The sequence below is a fragment of the Pseudorca crassidens genome, chromosome 12, assembly GCF_039906515.1.
Source record: "Pseudorca crassidens isolate mPseCra1 chromosome 12, mPseCra1.hap1, whole genome shotgun sequence".
Classification (NCBI taxonomy): Eukaryota; Metazoa; Chordata; class Mammalia; order Artiodactyla; family Delphinidae; genus Pseudorca; species Pseudorca crassidens.
The window spans coordinates 51709285-51725703 of NC_090307.1; the positions used below are offsets into that span (position 1 = coordinate 51709285).

General features: G+C 46.5%; 1 protein-coding gene across 5 annotated transcripts in view; it reads right to left on the reverse strand.

Moving 5' to 3' along the window:
* LAMA3 (laminin subunit alpha 3) overlaps nucleotides 1–16419 on the reverse strand; it is a 241390-nt gene that overhangs the window by 6988 nt on the left and 217983 nt on the right. For all 5 annotated transcript variants that reach the window (XM_067699449.1, XM_067699451.1, XM_067699450.1 and 2 more), the window contains 8 exons: nucleotides 16210–16327; nucleotides 15699–15839; nucleotides 12962–13101; nucleotides 12422–12553; nucleotides 11446–11599; nucleotides 7181–7350; nucleotides 3061–3244; nucleotides 709–849 (listed from right to left, as the gene is read on the reverse strand). In XM_067699449.1, the coding sequence (XP_067555550.1) occupies nucleotides 709–849; nucleotides 3061–3244; nucleotides 7181–7350; nucleotides 11446–11599; nucleotides 12422–12553; nucleotides 12962–13101; nucleotides 15699–15839; nucleotides 16210–16327 (1180 nt within the window). The remainder of the gene's footprint in view (nucleotides 1–708; nucleotides 850–3060; nucleotides 3245–7180; nucleotides 7351–11445; nucleotides 11600–12421; nucleotides 12554–12961; nucleotides 13102–15698; nucleotides 15840–16209; nucleotides 16328–16419) is intronic.

Sequence of the window (16419 nt, forward strand, 5' to 3'; positions counted from 1 at the left end):
ACTTGCTGGCGCTTTGCCCAAACCACAGTGCAAAACTCAAGTGGGCCAGGCTGAGTCCTGTGGAGATACCAAGGTCAAGGCCACGTTAGCCTGACCGCCTAGACTCCACGCTGGCAGAAGTGACCTGCTTTGATTACGTCCATTTCTGGCCCAGATTTGAGTCTCGGCCCTTCCCCCCAGCTGCTAGCACACATCACACCAGAATGGGCACCAGCGGAGTGGGAAGGGGCAGGAGGGGCTCAGCGCCTGGCAGCACATTTGGAGGAGGACAGTTCCTGGGCCGGAGCTGTTGACGGGCCATCTTCACTTTGTGTGCAAAAAAGGCAGATCTGGGAGAAGAGTGACAGGCAGGTTCAGCCACCCCAAGTAATCAGGGGCAGTGAGCCCTCTGGCCATGTGGAGAAGACAGGGGGAGGGCACCCACAGAACGCCACCCTGGGGCCACGGTCCCATCGGAGCCTTTGAACCTGAAAAATCCTGGTACGTACCCCTCCTTCTTGGGGACAGACAGACTTGTGACTTTCTCCTTAACCCAAATTTTCCCCAAGTTTGGTTCTTGAGATAATTTTATTTCAGTCACCAAATAACATTAAAATACAGATTCAGTTATTAAAATAAAGTATTTTGATATCCTTGAATATATGGTATAATTATAAAGTTTATAGGGTGACTTGTTCTTATCTGTGGCTCTGAAGCATAACTATTTACCTTTGGTTTCCCTGAAGGAGACGATCCCAGGTAAACTGGTGCTCTGAGGCTGACGGTGGAATTTCCGGGCAAACTTCCCTCCCGGGCCCTCAGACCATCCACAACCAAGCGCCCCCTTTCTCCATCTTGCCCAAATGCCACCTTAAGGATAAAGAAAATACATTAATCGTATTCTTACCTTTGACAACTGGCATTGTAGTTTATTAGTGGTCACAGGAAATTTTTTTTAAAGTTTTTCTGTCCCTTCAAGTAGCTTTGAAAAATCAAGAGTTTTCACCACAGTATCATCATCATCATTTTGTGAGATTATGTCAGATATTAAACAGAGTGAGCTTAAAACATGAACTAAAAAAAGATTTCTCAAAAGTAAACAAAAATATACATGACTGGAAACTTATACAAAAGATAAATAACTGAAGAACCAAAGGATCATAAATAAACACACATCCATGCAACAGAGAGGAAGGAAGAGAGTGTGCAGAGCTGAGACGGAAGAAAGCCACATGCTCCTCTGAGCAGGGGTCCTGGAGCAAGGGGCCAATGGCTACTCCTTTCCCAACAAGAGGATCAAGTGTTTTAAACTCTTTGCTAAAAGTCAGGATCCCTGGGCTCTGGTGTGGACTCTGCCACCTCATGGCTACGAGACTATTCACAAATGACTCCCCAGTGTAGATGCCCAGCTGTGACCTCTGGCCTCTACCATCTACTGACACCTGGGCTTAAAGGTCTGATAGGCAGCTCAACCGCAGGATGTTGACAACAGAGTTCCCACTCTTGCCTAGCAACACCTACCTCCTGCCCATCTTCTCCCTCTCAGCAAAGCTTCCACTATTGACCCAGTCACTGGTCCAAAATCACAGGACTTGATGTTGACTCCTCTCTTTCCATCAGCCAAACCTCTTGGCTCTGCCTTTAGAACACATCCTGGGTGGTCTACTCTCTCCCCCTCTACCTCAGCCTCTTGAACCAAAGGCAATAGCATCCATCTGGTCTACTTACTTCTATTTTTACTCCCTTTTAGACACTTTAGCTAAAGAGGGTTTTGAAAATATCAATCTGTTTGTGTAATGCTTTTTGTTTTAGACTCTCTAAAAGCTTCAGAGAGACTCAGAATAAAATCCCAAATCCTCACCTTGGCCTTCAATGCTTAAATGACCTGGGCCTGCACCTCACTCTTTTTTTAAATTAATTTATTTATTTATTTTTGGCTGCGTTGGGTCTTCATTGCTGTGCATGGGTTTTCTCTAGTTGTGGCGAGCGGGGGCTACTCTTCATTGCGGTGCGCTGGCTTCTCATTGCGGTGGCTTCTCTTGTTGCACAGCACGGGCTCTAGGCGTATGAGCTTCAGTAGTTGTGGCTCACGGGCTCTAGAGCACAGGCTCAGTAGTTGTGGCGCACGGGCTTAGTTGCTCCGCGGCATGTGGGATCTTCCTGGACAAGGGCTCGAACCCGTGTCCCCTGCATTGGCAGGTGGATTCTTAACCACTGTGCCAGCAGGGAAGTCCCCCTGCCTCACTCTTGAATCCCACTTCTTATCCTTTCTGTTCTGTTCATTCAGCTAACTCCTAACTTAGGGTCTTTGTACTTGCTGTTCCCTCTGCCTGGAAATCCTTCCTATAACTTTATATGATTGATTGTCATCTCTTGGAAGAGGCCTTCTTTTACTGTCCTATTTGAAACAGTCTCCCTACTCGGCCACTTCCTTACCTTGCTTTAGTGTTTTCTCAAAGCAGTAGCTGACATTATATTGGGGATTTTTTTGCTTATGTGCTCCAGGATGGCAGCTTATTACATATTTGTTGAATGACTGAGTGAGTGTAACTTGTCAAGTCACTTAAGTTTTCTGAGTTCCAATTCCCTCGTCAGAAAACAAAAATACATAGGTCCCTTCTTGCCTTAAACTGTATTTCTTTAACCCTGGGATGGCTTCAGGCAAGAGCTGAGATGCTAGGGATGTGGGTGATTACACCTGGGCTGGCTACAGAGAAGGCATTCCAGACTCACAGGGGGCCTGGAGACTGGAAACTGTCCTGAAGGAGAGAAATGGTCCAGGGAGCAAAGGGTGGGAATAGGCAAGGGGAGTGGTGCAGCCCAGGGAGGTGCATGGGGGGCTGGGGGCGGCGGGTAAAGAAGCAGGGAGGAAAGCCCGTCTCGGCATGTAGGATGACATCCACACATGGCGCGTTCAGGAGTCTCTGGGGCCGAGGCGCTGGGGCGCTCAGTGCCTCTGACCACATGAGCTCTCTCAGTACTTGTGCCCTCTTGCCGGGAAGAACGCTGAGACTCCCGTCTTCAGCTATTCAGCAGTGAACTTGGCCCCAGCGGAGGCTCTAGGGCAGCCCCAGCTCTCACCGTGTGCCACTTCCCGTCACTGCACTTCTCTTTGCTTTTGAGCTTCAGTTGTTTCCCTCCTGCCCCCAGTGCAAAGACCAGGCGTCCTTTCGAAAGATAAAGAGCCATAAAGGAGTTCTTAGTGCCTGTGTAAAACACGAGCCCTCTGGACGCGGTTGTCTGCAAGTCCACGGCAAACTGTGACCTGTGGGGAAAAGAAAGCAAAAGGCGAAGGAGGAAAATAAGAGGCTTTTAGTGTTTCTTCAGATCTCCATAGCTGGGAGAGACAGTGAGGAACAAAACCCTACAACCTCCTTATTTAAATGAATAAACTAAGGTACTTCTTGATTAAACGACCGTCTCTCTGGGAAGTTTTAAAAGCCATTGTATTTCAGCTGCTAAAAGTTTTGTTGTATAATTTCCTTACCGTATTGGGAAATAAGAGGAAGTTTTATGACAAACTCAGCTAGTGGCGTTAAGTCCCAGCACATGGCAAGAAGGAAGATGCCTTACTTTAAAAAAAAAATCTACATTTTAGAAAGTTATGGTAAAATATACCAAACATAAAGTTTACCATCTTAACCATTTTTAAGAGTACAGTTCAGTAGTGTTAAGCACCTTCACGTTGCTGTGCAGCCAACCTCCGGAACTCTTTGCATCTTGCAAAACTGAAACTCTCTACACATTAACAACTCTGCATCCTCTCCTCCCCTCAGCGCCTGGTAACCACCATCCTGCTTTCTGCCTCTATCAATTTGAATATTCTAGGCGCTTCATAGAAGTGGAATCACACAGTATCTGTCTTTTTTGCAACTGGCTTATTTCACCGAGCAGCCTCGATTGTTAAACCCAGTGAACACGCTTTCTACTTTGTATACATGCAGGGAGAGGAAGGTTGTGAGGAGAAGTCGGGGGACAACCTGAATAACAAGGATTTGATTTAAGCATCAGGTAAGCATTTTCTTCCCGTAAGACATATTTAACACAGTGGCACAGGAGTCCGGATCCACCTTCTCCCACCTACCCTTAACATTTCTCGGACCTTAATACCTCCTCTATGGTGGAAGAGGAATTACGCAAGCATCACGCAGTAAAAGCAGAGAGTGAAAGTTAATATTCCTTTGCATGATGGTTACATATCATAGGTACGTGTGGCTAAGCAAGCTTTGCTTTCTATGCAAACTCACATCCATCCAACCATCCATCCATTTATTCGTTCATTCAACAAATATGTAATGAGTGGGTCGTATGTACAAGGCACCATGGTGGGCACTGGGAACCCAGCGATGGATGGTTCATTCTTTGAGTGGTTTGTGGTGTGTAGGTGCCCTGAGGGGGTGCCTAAAAGTGTACTGGGAAAAGGTAATGGGAGATATGGGTGTCAATAGGCTATCATCAGGGACTTCCCTGGTGGTCCGGTGGTTAAGACTCTGCGCTACCACTGCAGGGGGCATGGGTTCCATCCCTGGTTGGGGAACTAAGTTTCCGCGTGCCACGTGGCGCAGCCAAAAAAAGAAAAAAAAAAAGGCTGTCATCACCCATTCCTGTGGTCTGTGTCCAAGTGCACACCAGACAGAGGGCAGGTACGGGGTCTACCCTGATTAAAGCTGCATCCCCAGTGCATGATACACAGGAGGCCCTCAAGAAAGAGTTACTGAATTGAATTAAATGGCAAATGGAAAATGCGGAGGCAGAATCAGGAAGTGGAAGAAATGATTACACCGTTACATCTCTTTGCTTTTTAATACTGTGGGGCTGAGCAAACATGGACATGCACTTTCACTCTACAGCTATGCAAGTTTCCTTGAGGGTATAGTTCTTCAAAAGGCAAAAGAAATCTATATTTGTGAAATTAAACCAAGCCGACGGTGACACGGCTCAGTATTTCTCTTGGTGTAGCTGTGTATTAGTGCGGAGGTTTGGAATACGAGGGTTAGCCAATCTAAGGAGGATGGTAGAACTTGCTACGGAATGAAAGCACTTTACATGTGTGGGCTTGGTTATTAGACTTGACATTTGCTTTCCAGAATTATTTCTTAAAGCAATTTTCTTTCAGAAAAGACTAACACACACCCAAAAATGACATCAGGAGCTTCAAATCCTGGCATATGACACTGTAGCTATGAGTCTTTATTGCTGGAGGATAGGAGGGAAAGACAGAGAGCAAAGTAGCGTTTTTATACATTCACCCAGAGGTTAAAATAGTGGTACAGGGTTTTACAGGAGAGGCCAAAAGTTTCTAGAATAGAAACCAGAATGAGAATAATAGAATAGTCCAAATCTTGCAACATCCTGAAAATATACTCTGATTGCTACAATACTGGGGACTAAAATAATTTTTAAATTATATTTACTAAGGATTATTTTTTTTCTGCTTTCCTTTAAGGATGTTACTTTTTCCATTTATTATATATAATTCAGTGTTGGACAGGAAGATGCTGGGGTCGAATCATCAGAAGAAGCCGGATAACTCACCACAGTGAATGTGCTGAGAGAGAAGATGTAAGAAAGGGGCCACGGAGGGAGGGGGAGGGCAGAGGCAGGGGGGCTGGAGAGTGGGGAGGCCGGGAAGAGGACAGCGTGGGCAGCATCTGCAGGGAGACTGTTATTACGGTCAGCTTGACCAACAGAGCAGAGATGCGGAGTGGAAAAGCCCCGGGAGGGGCTGAGAGGGTCACTGCTTCTGCCATCTGTCTGTCTCCGACTAGCACAGTTTTGGCGATTCAGGGATCCCCAGAATTTCCACGGGTCTACTGGAGATGCCGGCAGCTGGCCAAGGGTCTCCTTTAGAACTCGGCCCCTCCCCTTTCCAGGCTTCACACCTGCCTGTGAATATGCACTTGCTTACTGAGTGCACCTCCAAGGGCCAGCTCATTACAAGCAATGACCTCTCCTCCCTGCAAGGGAAACGTTATCAACCCCACCTAACTGATGAGAAAATTGAGGTTCGAAGAGGTGTGGCAATTTGCAAAAACATGTGAGACAGGCATAATTATGCCAAGCTTATGGAGAGGAAGCTGAGGCTTAGAAAAGTTGAACAGCAGCCCGCGGTGGCCGTGGAGCTGCCACTCAGAGTTCCCTTCAGGAGACCCTGCTGCGGGGGCACGGCGGCCTGGCAGCCCGCAACTGCCACGCTCTCAGAACCGCAGTGGCACACAGGTGACCGCCTGCCAAGCACCGAGCTCAGCGGAAGAACTAGAGCCGGGCCGTCGTGCCCGACACTGGACTCTTCTACAGGGTGATCTTCGCTTGTGAGGCCCACCGGCCTGCCTGACTCCCTTGGAGCTTCCCTGCTGTCTGAGGCTCGTCCCACCCACGCCTGCCTTTCCCTCTCCTTTCACAGGCCCCAGGCCTGTGTCTCAGCTGAAGGCTCTCCTTGCCAGCTCCTGCTCTCCCCCTTTTATTCTGCACAGGAATAACAACTCCTTTGCACGTCTGATCCCATCTTGACCTCTGCATCCCAGGACCTGAACTGGCCTGTGGCCTGAGGTCACGCAGCCAGCAAGTGGCTGAGTGGGTGGATTGAAAGCCAAGGTCTTAAAGCCAGGCCTTTTGGACCCCTGGGCCATTCTGCCTCTGTAGAGAAGTCGTAAAGGAATTTTGGGCACCTTTTTATTTATGTCTCCTTCGAATCACATGAAAATGACAAGCCTTGTTTTCCTACTTTTTTTTTTCTGACAGAATTACTATCTCTGCTTATTCCCTCCTCCCCAAAAGAGACGCAACTTGTTAGCACAAAAAATCCAAATGTATTCTCTAAAAATGATGGATCTGACACCAAGTCTTCCTAAAAGAATGATTTTCCTCTAACTGTAGAATGCGGGAGAAGGTGATTTAGCATAGCAACAAATAGCACCTTTGGAAAGTAATAGCCTTATTTTTAGAACACCGTCAATTCTAAACCAGAGCCGAGCTGATTGTTTCAGCCTCTGAGCAGCACGTGTCACGTGTGCCTCCCAGTTGCTGGGAGGAAGCAGGCTCGGGCCCCCAGGCTGTGTGTCTCAGGTAGGCCAGCACCTCTTTTCGCAAACGTGGTAGTGCCCCCTTCATTGGTGACAGGTGCCTGCTGTCGTGCCGGCTAGCCTGCCCTAGGGTAGAATCAGATTCTGAGTTGGCTTGGGGCAGGAAAATGAAATGATACCTGGGTTTCAGCAACTCCTGGGGAAGCATGAATAGCAGGTGGCTGGTGGGACTGTCCCCAAACCTGAGGGCTCCGTGGCTGGCCTGGGCCTCTGGAAGCGGTGGGCAAGACTGGGTATCTCCCCTCACCTTCAAGCTCCTTGGGGAGGCGGCTGGCGTGTCACACCATGGCTGTGTGGGAGAGAAACAAAAAAAATCAGGACAGCTGATTATCAGAGGCAAGAGTTGGAAAATGCCCATCTTGCTAAGTGCCTCGCTCAGTTTTGACTTGTGATCCTAAGAGCTGAATTCAATAGAGATGAATTCATCCTTGGGGAGGATGCATGTTATTCCCATCCTACACAGGTCTGCTATACATGGGACCAGTGGATACCCAGAGCACCTCACCTCCATGGAGCTTCAGAAGAACCACAGTGTCCCTCAGGAAGGCCAGCAGGTGGCCAGCAGCACTGAGGCCCACACAGACAGCCAGTGGGCCTGGAGCCGCCAATCTGCCATCTCCCCTCCAGGCCATTCACTTGGGCTTTAGCAGCAGGGCCGTGAAAGAACCCAGAGAACAGGAGGGGACCACAGCCTGTCCCCACTTTCCTCAGAGTTGACCCCCACACAGAAGTCTCTCCTGACCTGGACGATGCTTTGAACTTTTTAACAGGAATGAGTTTTAATGCAGAAGAACAAGCATCATAAACATCACACGAGACTAGAAAAGTTGTTGGAAGGAACTGAGACTCTCCAGCCCTTCCCCCTCTTTTCTCTGCTGCAAAGCCCAGACTTTGATGAGGGGTCCACAGTCCCTCCCATGGGGCTCAGGGCTCAGTGGGGCTCTCCATTCCTGGAAGCCAGTGATGGGAATTCTCCCTGCTGGGGATTGCTTCAGGAACGAGCATGTGACACCCTCCTGGCCAATGAGCCTTAAGAGGTGGTCAGGGAGCGGGGCCTCTGAGAAATGTTTCCTTCCAGAGGAGAGAGAAAGCCACAGATCTGTGCTTCCGGTGAGGGAACGCCCTGTCCGTAGCCCAGAACTGTGCGGGATGGAGCCAGGATGGCTGTGGGGAAGCAGAGCCCAGTCCCGCGGGCCAGGCCTGCAGCACACTCATCCTCAAGCTGTCCCTTAATGTGACACTATAGATCCCCACAGAGGGTTAAGCCCTAGCAGCTGAAGTCTTCCTAACAGTTCAGATTCCTTCAGGATCAGGTTCTCCAACCTGACCAGATTCCTGGAGAGGATGCTTGGGATGCAGACTTAATACCAGTTATCTGCTGAGTGGAGATGTTCCATCACCAGAAAGTTAAGTGAGTTGTTGAAAATCACAGCCAGGCCTGGATCCTCCAGGAGCTTCCTGCCGGGGGCTCACACCAGCGGGGCCCACTCCCTCCCTGAAAGACTCTTGTGTGTCAGCAGCAGTAACATCAAGAGGAACAGTCTTCATACACACTCTTGGTACCGACTTTTCCTTAATTCTCTTAACGGCAGCATCATCCTTCCAGGCACCCAGGCCTCACACCTTGGTCATCATGGACACCCTCCTACCTGGCCTCTTGCACGTGCTCTGTTTCCATGTCCTACTGTTCATCTCCGGGACATATTTTGTTTCCACTCCTTCCCTTTCACTCCCAGTCCCTCTACCTGAAAGTCAGGCTGCCGACTGTCTTGCCTGGACCATTCCGGTACTTTGCCAGTTTGACGCCACGTCTGTAGAACTTTCCTAGGCCAAACCATTCCATAGGCTGCTGCCAGTTTATTCGTCTTTAGACATGGCTTAAAGCACTCCTTTCAATGGCTTCACGCTGACTACAGAAAAAATGTCAAAATTACATCAGGCCGTCGGAGGCTTGTCTGATCCGGCTGCAGCATGTGACTCTGAGCTTACCTCCCCCTGAGCAAGTGCCTATGAAGAGCACACTCTTCGGGATTCTGTAGCCCTGAGTTTCAATTCTGACTCTACAGTTTACTTACTGGGTGCTCTTGGGCACATTTTTCTTTTAACCTCTCTGAGACTCAATTGCCTGACGTGTAAAGTTGGCATTCTATTCTGCTCTCACAGGGGTGTGGTGGGAACTGAAAGAGAGAGAGTGAAGGCTTGTGCAGATCAGAGAGAATGCACGCAAAGCATCTATACCTGCGAGTTCCACCACACCCTGCCTCCCGGCTTTGGGCTTCTGCTCACGTAGCAACAACGTTTACTCATCTAAACTCAACCCCTGCTCCAGACCCAGTCTATGCATCACCTCCTCCAGAGGAACCCCCCGATCTCTGTAGCAGGAAAGTACCTGGCGTACCACTCCTGGAGCACGTTTTGTCCCCGTCCCGTAGGTTATTCGTGTGTATAGTAACGATAACAGCTAACAGTTATGGCATGCCTACCCTGTGCCACGCGTTTTATATTTATTACCTCAGTGGACCCTCACAACACCGTGAGATATTACTGTTCTATATCCTCCTGTACGCTGCAGGAAACAGACCCACGGGGAGGTTAGATAATCGTTCAAGATCACACACGTAGTAAGGGATAAAGCCAGGAAGTCTGACACCAAAATCCGGTACTTAACCGCAAAGCTTGGTCGCCTTGTCTCTGCATTGGGCTTTCGGAGGCAGAATTAATGTCTTATTCCACCTAATCTGGGGGCTTGCACGGAACAGGGGGAACATTAAATACAGTGTATTCACTGGGGATCCCCCATCAATAGCCCCAGTCCCACTCTCTCTGCTGAGGCCCCCAGAGACACCTGACAGTCTCCTACCAGCTTTCCACCTGGTTGAGGCACCTGTCACTCAATAGGCCACAAACTCCACTCATTCTCGTTCCCTCCAAAGGCTTGTCCTTTTCATCTCTTCATAACTGGCTTCTCCATCCATCCAGATGCCTCAGAATTATATTAACTCCCACCTCTCCCTTGCCGCCCACCTTCAATGATTATATGAGTCTGGTACATTCCATCTTCTAAATAGCTTTGAATCCATTCCTTCGCTCCATCTCCACCATCACCGTGCTAATTTAATCTCTCAGTAACTCTCAGCATTACAGGGAAATAAATGAATCTATGACTTCATTCCTGAGGGGGCAGGTCTAAAGGTGTTCTTTTCCTGAGAGTAAAATGACAACCCTTTGGGATTTATGAAATATATTTCTTCTTAAAGCAAAAAAAAAAAAATTTCTTTTTATGTACTATCTCTCCATCTCCCCAAATCATTGTGCAGCAGGAGAAATATTGGCAGACAAGCAGCATCTGATTGATGTTAAGTGAAAAGTGGGTTGAATGGAAGTGCATTGCTCTCGAGAGGGCCTGGGCTTTGGGGTCAGGTCACCTGGGTTTGAATTCCAACTCTGCCTTCCATCTGTGGGAGCCTGGGCAAACTGCTCACCTTTCTAAGCCACGGCATCCTTTTCTGTGAGATGTGGCTGGTAATAGTACTTCTCCTATACGGTTACGTGCGGATTTAGTAAGAAAATCCACTTGAAGAGCTCAGCGTAGCACCTGGCACATTGGAGGTGTTCAGTGTTATCCATTAATCACATTAATTGTAACCTCAGATATGGGGAGGTCACACTGTAGACCCCAGGCAGAGCAAGGAACTTGTTTAAGTTCTGACCCTGTGTTCAATGTATGACAAAGCTTCCACTCCTCCAAACAAGGAATTTCCTTTCCTTTCAGCCTCTCTTAGTTCTACACACTAGAATCACCCGGGAGCTTTACAAACTCCTTTACAAACTCCTGCCGCTTGGACCTATCCCAAGAGCGTCTGACTTAATTGAGTGGAATGCAACCCAAGCACTGGGATTGTAAAAGCTCTCCAGGTGTCTCTAATGTGCGGTCAAGGTCAAGCCACGCTGGTCTTGGCAAGGCCTGGGGGCGTGTGTGTATCTCGTCAAAGGATGCAGGCAGAGGAGTGTCTGTGGGCAGGAGAAGGGTCATGAGCCCTGTATCCCAGAGACAATCATTGTACTTGCTGGAGACACAGCAGAAGTGTCAAAAGAGCAAGACATCAGCTGCAGACACTGAGAAACCGCAGTCAAGGGTCTATTTGTTCTATGACTGCAAAAACTGTCAGACGTTCAAAATACAAAATAAAAGCTAAAACAAAAACCACTTTGACCTTTTGGTGTCATCCACCTGTTGATGACCCATTATTCCTGGAGGCACTGGGCACCACCGGATCAGGTGACCTACATCCCTCCCTCCCCAACATCTCCGGTGAGGCAGGACTCTCTTACGAGAATCATCTGGAAGGAAGCAAAACCCAGGGTAAGGTTTTTTGATACTCACCTGGTGGATATTGAAAGTCTTGGTTTTGTTAAACCTCGTAGACCCGTTAAGCAACATTAGAAAAGGTGATTCGTTTAAACTGCAGCCTCCCAGGGACACATCTCTCTTGGTGGATTTACTGGCCAAATCTAGGACTTCGGGACTCTCTGATAATCTGGAATGAGGGCAGAAACGAACGCTGACATATCAAGGAAGACACACTAGCGGGGAGGATTTGTTTCAAAACTACACGTTCTTACTGTCCTGATTTCTGGGTAAACGTTCATCTCCTCCCTGTACAGGATATCTAGAGGAAACACTAGGCTCATAGTGGATGAGAATGTGCTGTACCCACCTCTGCCTTCCCTTCAATATCCAGCACCATGCCTCGCCAGCAGAAGGCCTTGGGAAACTTTTATTGCCTTGAACAGCCAGCGTTGCAGCAAAGCCAGAATATTATAGTTCTTTGGAGTGGGAGCCACATAGAAATATGAAAATGAAATATGCAGAGAGGACAAACACAGACACTGGATGACCTAGAATGACGGTGAACAAGAGGAAACCTCAGAAGTGAGTCTGTGGAAGCATTTATCTCACTGCATTTCAGGAGGAAAATCTCACGGGTAAATCTGCTTTATCTGATGATTTTTCCTGAGCCCTGATGGCAGCTCACAAGCTCCTAACAGGCTGCCTAAGGTTCATGACCAGTCCTGGGCTCTCCCTCTGCCCAGGGGAGAGTTTTGCGCTTATCTAAAAAGGCCATAATCTGAAAGTAAATTTTAATTAAACCTTTTCCAAGGTTGTGTTCCAAGGCTGCTCCTACGAAGGTAGGATGAGCCCAGAAGCTTTCAGTTAGTTTGCTTTTAATGTGTGTATCGTGCCAAAGAGGTCATCTTGAAAGTCAGCGGGACGAGAGCGGCGTGCAGCCTGCCATGACAAGTCCCCTGGGTCACAGGCCATTCTCATCAGCTGTGCACGCACAGAAAACGGCACCCACCTCTGGATGAAAACGTTGCTGATGCAGCCCTCAAAATAACTCCCGCCCAGACGCAGGGATTGCTGGGAATTTGAAAAGCCTAGCAGCCTTTGGTTATTTTTCAGAGGCTGGTCATCAATGAGGAGCCGGAGCCTAAAAAAACAGGAGGAAAACAAAACAGGAGTGAGAACAGCTGGGGAAAACGATTCTCGCCAGGTGGGCAACGAGTGTCTGATTCAGACGCAAAATCTTCTACCTGAAATAACTCACTAAACTATTTTTTTTTTTTTTAGCGGCATGCGGGATCCTCCAGGACCAGGGCACGAACCCGTGTCCCCTGCATCGGCAGGCGGACCCTCAACCACTGCACCACCAGGGAAGCCCAACTGTTGATTTTTTAAATGAGAAAATTGATATAAAACCAGGAAGAAGGCCAAGATTTACTAGTAAAATAGTGTCAATGCTAAGGCCAAATATTTCTCAGAAAAGATACTAGAAGATTCCATTAAACGAAATAAAGTAAAATTCTTAGCGCTCTGGCAGAAGAGCCATTCCACTCACCCAGAGTTGTCGCTTATTATGGACACGTAATGCAGTAAACCATCCATGTACGTCTGTGGAGATGTGAAAATTGGGCTGCTGCTGTCCCTGGTGCTCAGTTCAATGTGGCCATCTTCCAGGATGACCTGTAGGCTGCTTGCCTAAAATCATCACAGAACATACCCATCAGTGCAGTCCATCTGCATTTAATGATTATGAATGTATTAATACTGAATATATGATCAAAACTAGGTACACAGGATGTTTTGACCCCAATGTTTTGACTTTGCTCTTTTGATCTAAAGATTATTTTTGAATATTTGGACTCCACATTTATGAATATAAAAATCTTAAGCAAATTATTCCAACACTGATGAATCTGTCAAAAGCATTTTATGGACCTATATTCATAAACCACCTTAATCTCTCCATCAAATTTTTTTAAATAAATTGATCCAGGCATTCCTTTTTTAAATTTTTATTTATTTAATTGATTGATTGATTGATTGGCTGCGTTGGGTCTTAGTTGCAGCACACGGGCTCTTTGTTGTGGCACGTGGGCTTCTCTCGTTGTGGCTTGTGGGTTTTTCTCTCTCTAGTTGTGACACACAGCCTCCAGGGCATGTGGGCTCTGTAGTTGTGGTGCGTGAGCTCAGTAGCTGTGGCGTGGCAGGCTTAGTTGCTCCATGGCACGTGGGATCTTAGATCCCTGACAGGGATTGAACCCGCATCCCCTGCATTGGAAGGCAGATTCTTTACCACTGGACCACCAGGGAAGTCCCTTAATTTCTCCATCAATTATACAAAACAGTTAAAATATTTCTAAATTTTCCTATTTTCACTATCATTTTGCTGAAGTTATTTTCGTCAGCATCGATGTTCCTCTGAATACATTTTTACAACGAAGACTTGATTCATCAATTTATTTTCATAGATGATTACAACGATAGCTTCTCTTCAGTCATGAATTTTTTACTTTCAGATCCTAATTTCTAGGAGGTTCAATTTTCCAAGGTCAAACTCTGAAGATCCAAATTTTGGCAAGATGATTTGATTCTTTCTGTCAATTCTTAATTTTTAAAAATGTGTGTAGTTTTAGCAGTTGTCATTTTAATTTTGTTAATTTTTTTTCCTACCAGGTACAATTTTTGCAGTTTTCAACCAGATGTGATTTGTCAGCGAGCTTTTAGCCTAAAACAATTTTTATAGTGTGTGGTCGTAGCCATTGTCAATTTCACTTTATGTTGATTTTTTTTCAATTGGCAATATTCATTATAAACTGGATAAAAGAAGGCTAATTGAAATGTATTCCTTAGCTAATCCATTAAGAAGTTGAGGGCAGTGTTCCTAGGATATTTGAAGGGTTCCTGCATTGTCCAGGAGTGATCTCATCTTTTGTTAAGCCCATTCTTCCCCCTGTTTTGGACCATTTTGTATATTGGGTACTAAGTGTCCCCACTCTTGGTAGAGGAAACAAGGAGTGTGTGTCAAAAGAGCTGGGTCCAAACATCCTGCTCTGATGGAAAAGCCACTCTCACAATCTAAATGTTGGCATGTGCTTTTTCAGGGGTATTTTTTTTTTTTTACATCTTTATTGGAGTATAATTGCTTTACAATGGTGTGTTAGTTTCTGCTTTATAACAAAGTGAATCAGTTATACGTATACATATGTTCCCATATCTCTTCCCTCTTGCGTCTCCCTCCCTCCCACCCTCCCTATCCCACCCCTCTAGGTGGTCACAAAGCACCGAGCTGATCTCCATGTGCCATGCGGCTGCTTCCCACTAGCTATCTGTTTTACGTTTGGTAGTGTATATATGTCCATGCCACTCTCTCGCTTTGTCACAGCTTACCCTTCCCCCTCCCCACATCCTCAAGTCCATTCTCTAGTAGGTCTGTGTCTTTATTCCTGTCTTACCCCTAGGTTCTTCATGACATTTTCTTTTCTTAAATTCCATATATATGTGTTAGCATACGGTATGTGTTTTGTTTTTAAAAAAGGATCTCGAACTGCTGATGAACAAAGATAGCAAGAGAGGAGAAGCGTTCTACTACGACATAACCACAGAGGCAGCTACATCCTTCCTTTCAACATATACTAGTTGTCCGTTGTGCTGGCAATCCTGAAGAAACAAATCCAAGAAGAACAGTGTCCTACTTCTACTTCTATTTTAAAATCCCACTCGTTCCGCTAGGCGATGTCTGAGTATTAGCTGACTTTTACGCCTACATGACCACACTGGCTAAATCCTCTTAGGTTATAGAATCTCTGTGGCTTGTTGTACAGGAACAAAGAGCAAAGGACCTTACTCTCTCCCATTCACCGATGTAAATATTGTCCAACTAGCTGCTGCTGCTAAAAAAGGAATCTGAAGAGCTACCTTGTGTGGAATAACAAAGGAATGATGGGGGTACATTCTGATTTTTTTCTTAGATCTAAAAATTAAAGCTACGTTATTACTTATAACAGTTCTAATTCACCTTCACTCACAAAATATACCTAAAAGAATGAAAATGAGTTCATGAATACACACAAATTCAATTCTGTGAACTATAATGTATTTTCTAAGCCTGATTTCTTTTAGGACCTACCCCAGGATGGGCAACAGCTTCCATGTTTGAAATCCACAATAGCATTTACTGTGTGAGGATAGATAAAATGCCTAACAAATTTACCTTCAAAACCCCTCTATTGTTTTTGACATCAAACCTTGAGTCAGGTTTACATCTTGCTCAGTATTCATACAATATTTCATACCCCTGTCTGATGATTTAATAAGATGCCACTGGGTTGAAAAGTCTGAAACCCAAAGGAGGCCTGGAAGTGGCTGGGCAACGGGAAGTCCAAATTGGTGAAGCTCAACTGTCCTCCCCTGGAGAATGAGGCAGATCGCACGAGCTGAAACGAAAACACGGAATAAATTACCGGCACTGTAATCATGTCATGGCTGAAATACAGTATCTTAACCTATGTCGCCTCACTTGAACCAATCCATGTGACCCATGGGAAGAAATAGTCTGCTTGTCTGCATGATAACTTACCAATCATCTGTGCGTTTTTGTGTGTACAGCTGGTATTCCTACTTCCCTACAAAGTTAATATGCAAGCCTGAAGAGGTTTTGCAAGTACGTGGGGAGTGTAATAAATGAACTAGTTCACAGTAACACTGTGTGCTACCAGAAAACGTCAAAAGTTGGTGTGTTAACGAATGCCAAGCACAGGTTAGCTGGAGAGCATTCCTTTGCGAGGTTTGGAACTCTTCACTTACCTTCCAGTCTTCCGAGCACTTTTTTGTTACGCCCACAGTATCATTCAGTCTAACGACACCAGTGGTCTTCTTCAGGTTTTTCACGCAGCCTCGGAAAGCAGGTGTAGAAATGTTAAACCTGATGTGGGATTTGAGAAAACGGGAGAGATGGACCACAGCAGGCTTGACGGGGAACTGGAGCTGAAACACGGCACTCATTCCCTACCACTT